The sequence below is a fragment of the Ammodytes marinus genome (genome assembly GCF_949987685.1).
Source record: "Ammodytes marinus genome assembly, chromosome: 1".
In the NCBI taxonomy this organism is placed as follows: Eukaryota; Metazoa; Chordata; class Actinopteri; order Uranoscopiformes; family Ammodytidae; genus Ammodytes; species Ammodytes marinus.
This window is the reverse complement of record NC_137230.1, coordinates 1,416,104-1,420,389: the sequence shown is the minus strand read 5'-3', so window position 1 is coordinate 1,420,389 and position 4,286 is coordinate 1,416,104. Positions and strand designations below refer to the sequence as shown.

At 44.8% G+C, this 4,286-nt stretch overlaps 1 protein-coding gene across 1 annotated transcript; it reads right to left on the bottom strand.

The window, feature by feature from the left end:
- Positions 1-923: 923 nt before the first annotated feature.
- On the bottom strand, positions 924-2,676 carry fgf3 (fibroblast growth factor 3; the record flags this gene model as incomplete). Its single annotated transcript, XM_080044937.1, has 3 exons — positions 924-1,277; positions 1,709-1,812; positions 2,433-2,676. The coding sequence occupies 3 exons, from the start codon at positions 2,674-2,676 to the stop codon at positions 924-926; spliced, it is 702 nt and encodes a 233-aa protein (XP_079901063.1).
- Positions 2,677-4,286: the final 1,610 nt, after the last annotated feature.

Genomic DNA, 4,286 nt, shown 5'->3' with positions numbered 1-4,286 from the left:
AGCCAGTTGTTTCTTTGGGTCAGTACCATTGTGATTTATGTTGGAGCGACGTGGTGAGGGAAAACAAACGGCAAAATTGGTCAAATGCAGAAAAGGTCTTATCAATAACTTACAACACAGGCACCATATAAATATTCATATCATTAGTACAATATACAAAGTTAATCTTCCAGTTAACACACAGTAGACTATCACATTGTTAAAATGTCAACCAAAAAAAATACACTGGATCCCCACGCACAATGAGTGTCTCTTTGCTTCTTAATGTGAATCTGAAAAAAGTGCTTTGCTGTGTAAGTCCTATCTTCAATACCCGCCATGTTTATTAGCACTTCAAAAATAGCACAATATGATATTGTGTTTGTCATGTCAGCTTTTCATAAACTAAAAGCTTTAAACTTACTGTACATGCATAGTGCATACTGTAAAGTTGATGGTACAAGTCTTTCTCTTACAAAAGTAGAACTTTTTACAAAGTTATATGGAAGGCAACTATTATACTACATTTGTGTATATGACAGTAGCATGTTGAAGAAGTCAGACATCAGTAAAAAGACCAGTTGATTTGGGACTGCATTTGAATTTTGGGAATAAAGCTGTGTCCCCACAAAACGCTGATTTGTGAGTCAGTGGTTATGGTTAGGATAAGGGTAAGTCTCCAGGAAATTAATGTGAGTCTGTAAATACCCAAAAAGTGACAAAGGTAAGCATGTGTGTGAGTCAAAATCTCCAGAAAAAAGAAGATTTTGTATATGTGGGTGACCCTCTGCCGCCCCTTCTTTTGCGGATTTCTTCTCTGTGCATCATCAACAAAAACCTCTACTAATCCAGAAGGCAGGATCTAAACAGTTTTCTCGCCATGGCCATCAAGCTGCAGTATATCAGGGGCTGATGTTTGGAGGAGTCCTTTAGGGCCATGGGGGTTAGTCTGCTTGGGCATGCGGCCGTCTGGCCCGGCCTCTCCTGGCCCTGTGTCTGTGTGTGCGCTGCTCCCCCCGGCCCACACTCTGCTGACTGTCCCTCAGCCTCCTCACCAGCTCGTGGTCCTTGTTCCCCAGCACTCTAGGCAGGAAGAGTGAAGCTTTGTCCATGCTCCTGGTCTTAAAGCCGCGGCGTGGCCGGCCCTTCCCGTTAATAGAGACGTACCACTGTCGCTTGGCGCTGGCTCTGCGTCCTGCCGGCAGAGGCTGCTCTGTGGAGTGGTGGCGCGAGGCGTAGGTGTTGTAGCCCAGCTCATGGATCCGCTCCACAAACTCACACTCTCTGTTGAACACTTCCTGGTGGGGAGGAGAAAAGGAGAAAACAGTGAGAAACATTAGTCAGCAGCTTGTCCTGTGTTTTACATTGAAAGGAGAACCGCTTAAAGGAATAGTTCAACGTTTTAATTTTTTTTGCTTTTTGCCTCACTCTCCGGCTCACAAAAAGGCGACTGAACCCCTTCCTGTTACTATATCAAAAACAAAAGCATGCACGGTTACAGGGAAAATGGTGAACTATTCCTTAAATACTTTTTCTATTCCACTCAAATCTGTATAAGCTGCCACTGATATCAGACACCAAGTCAACTTAAAAACAAAACAAAAACAAAACACAAAATTAACATGTACATGTATGCCAAAGATAAACTTTACAGCATGAAACCCAATCTGTGCCTGGTCGCTTGTTCTGCCTGCTGACACATAGATGAAGAGAAAACATGTGGACCTACCGAGGCATACAGCCGGCCTTTATCATTCATGGCTACATATCTGCCAGAGAAGAGCCCTTTGATGGCCACAACACCTACATCCACTGCTGTGATTTCCATAATGCCTGCAATACAGAGAAACAACATTTAGATGACCAAACACCTACATATTGTATGACTATAACCTATATTAAGAATATATGAATTCATTCCCAGTTGCATTTGCATTATTATTGGCTTTTTTAATCAAACCCTGATTAGTCAATGGACTATTGAGCGTTGTAGAAAGCGTCTAATGGTCACTGATTAGATAAATACATCCGTTAGGACAGCTCCTTTGTCCCGCCGGGATGTTTGGCTGATACTTCTAAAAGAGATTAACCCGCATGTCGGCACACACACACACACACACACCGTACGGCAAAATCCTGATAATAAAATACTAATAAATAATAGTCTAGATAATAAATAACACAACTTGAAAATAGGCTTATATAAATATGGAACGTTTAAATATATAGTTTACGTTTAGCCTATATTAAAACATAAATGTACTCTAAAATTAAACTCAATGTGTGTTATGTTTTTATTTGAGAAAGTAGATTTTAAAACTTTAAATATACAACTTGACTTTTCTTCTCATTCATCTAACATGTAGATAACTTCTTGCCACTTTAACATAATCTGTGACAATTCATTTTCAGTATGTTAGTTCAGTTCGTTCTCAAACCGAGATAATACTCACTGAACGGGTTGTGTTCCTCCAGTGATCCATCTATTTTCCCATTCGGCTGGATTTGTAAATGATATTTAGTAGCACAATAGAGTTTCCTGCGTCTTGGCGCTCCTCCGAGGTGTTCATACACTCCTCCGCGCCCCCCGGCGTCCCTCCTCTGCCGGGGGTCGCACGCCTGGCCCGGGGCGCAGCGGGCCCGGGGACGGACGGGATCCAACAAGCTCAGCAACACCAGCAGCGCGATCACCAGCATTGTGGCATGGCCGGAGAGCGACGGTTAAGGCGAAACTAGGGGAAAACTCCAGGCAAAACGTTCGGGCTCCCAGTAAAGAGTTTAGGGGCCCCAACAACACACGCAACAGCTCCAGCCTCGCGCACATCCGACAGCCACCGCTGACAGCACTGCCGCTGCTCCTGTGGGTCTGACTGAGCGCCACTGCTCACACTGAGCGCCCATATAAAAGAACCTTGTGGCGACAATAGGCTGAACTCCGACCAATTGATACAAAGGAAAGGGGGAGGCGGCAGGTATCAGCCCTGTGTGAAGTGAGAGACCGCGGCGTGGATAGAATGACACAGTGGCTGCGTGTGGAACAGCTCTCTCCTCTGAAATCTCCTCAAAGAGCAATAACACATCCCAGACGATACAGGCGGACTGATCCTGCGCCTGCCAGAACACAACGTGAGGATAAGACTGTCCCGATCAATCATTAAACTTCATTCGTTTTGAAGAAATACACATCTGCAACTTGCAGTTGAATCCACTTCACAGCTGAATTCAGACAATGAAGTTAACAATCACATTTATCCCACAGTGGAAGGTTTCATCCGGCCACTTGGACACAACTGCATCCTCTACATTTCTGATAGTTTGAAAAGCATTCTGAAGTAATTATATTGTTAAGCAATTTTGCCTTTTGGGAGATCCATACCAACATACATGCATTCATCCCATTTAAAGAAGTGTTTGTCAAGCACACATTAAACTAATCATGACAGGCTAAAGTCAAGATCAAGTTGTTGTAATTTGCCTTGATTGAGCAGTTCAGTCCTGTTTGCAGTGCAGAGTTCTTCCAGACATGCTACCAATGCAGGTTAGCCTGGGAATCAAAGCCTTCTCTTCTCTTCGCAGTTAGCAGCCTTCGGTGTGCCCAAGTATTCCCATTCCTTCCTCCCCTAACCTGTGCTTCCGGTGAAGTTAGATTAAGAAGAAAGATGACTGTATGTCAAAGGCTCCTCGCGCATTAGGACTTGTTATTCTTCATCCTTCTTGTCCCAGACTGTTCCCATCCTGAAGCTCCGGCGAGGCAGCAGCCGGTGGGCGGAAGAGCAGCGGGCTAAATGACTACTGCCTAAATTGCTTCCATCTTGCTCTCATTATGGTTTGCATTCTGGTAATTAGCACCATCATCTACAAATCTATGTGCCCTTTGGCGCTACTCCACAGGCCTCTCCTGACAATCCCCCAGAGAGCCACTGCTTCATTTGTCTTCCCCTCCCATACATCACCCAGGCTAGCGGCCTCTGTCACTTTATTTACCCCCATGATCAGAAAAAAGTCAGCTCTTTTAATTACAAATGTGTGCACGTTAGGCCTCCAAGACCCCTGGCTGTTCAGACAGCGCACCACAACATCAAGCAGGCCATGTGTAGCAGAGGTTGTTCTGGTGGCCGTTTCTAAGTGAGACGCTCTTGATGTGGTTAAATGCTGGAAGAGGGTGGAACCTCAGATGTGGTGCGCTGTTTCTCTCAGAAACTATTTTAATGACACTCCCCTCCACACCGCCCACCAAGCATCCCAGCAGTAAGCAGGGCAAACGCTCTCAATTTGGGATGCACATGCACACACACTCTTTCTCGTCG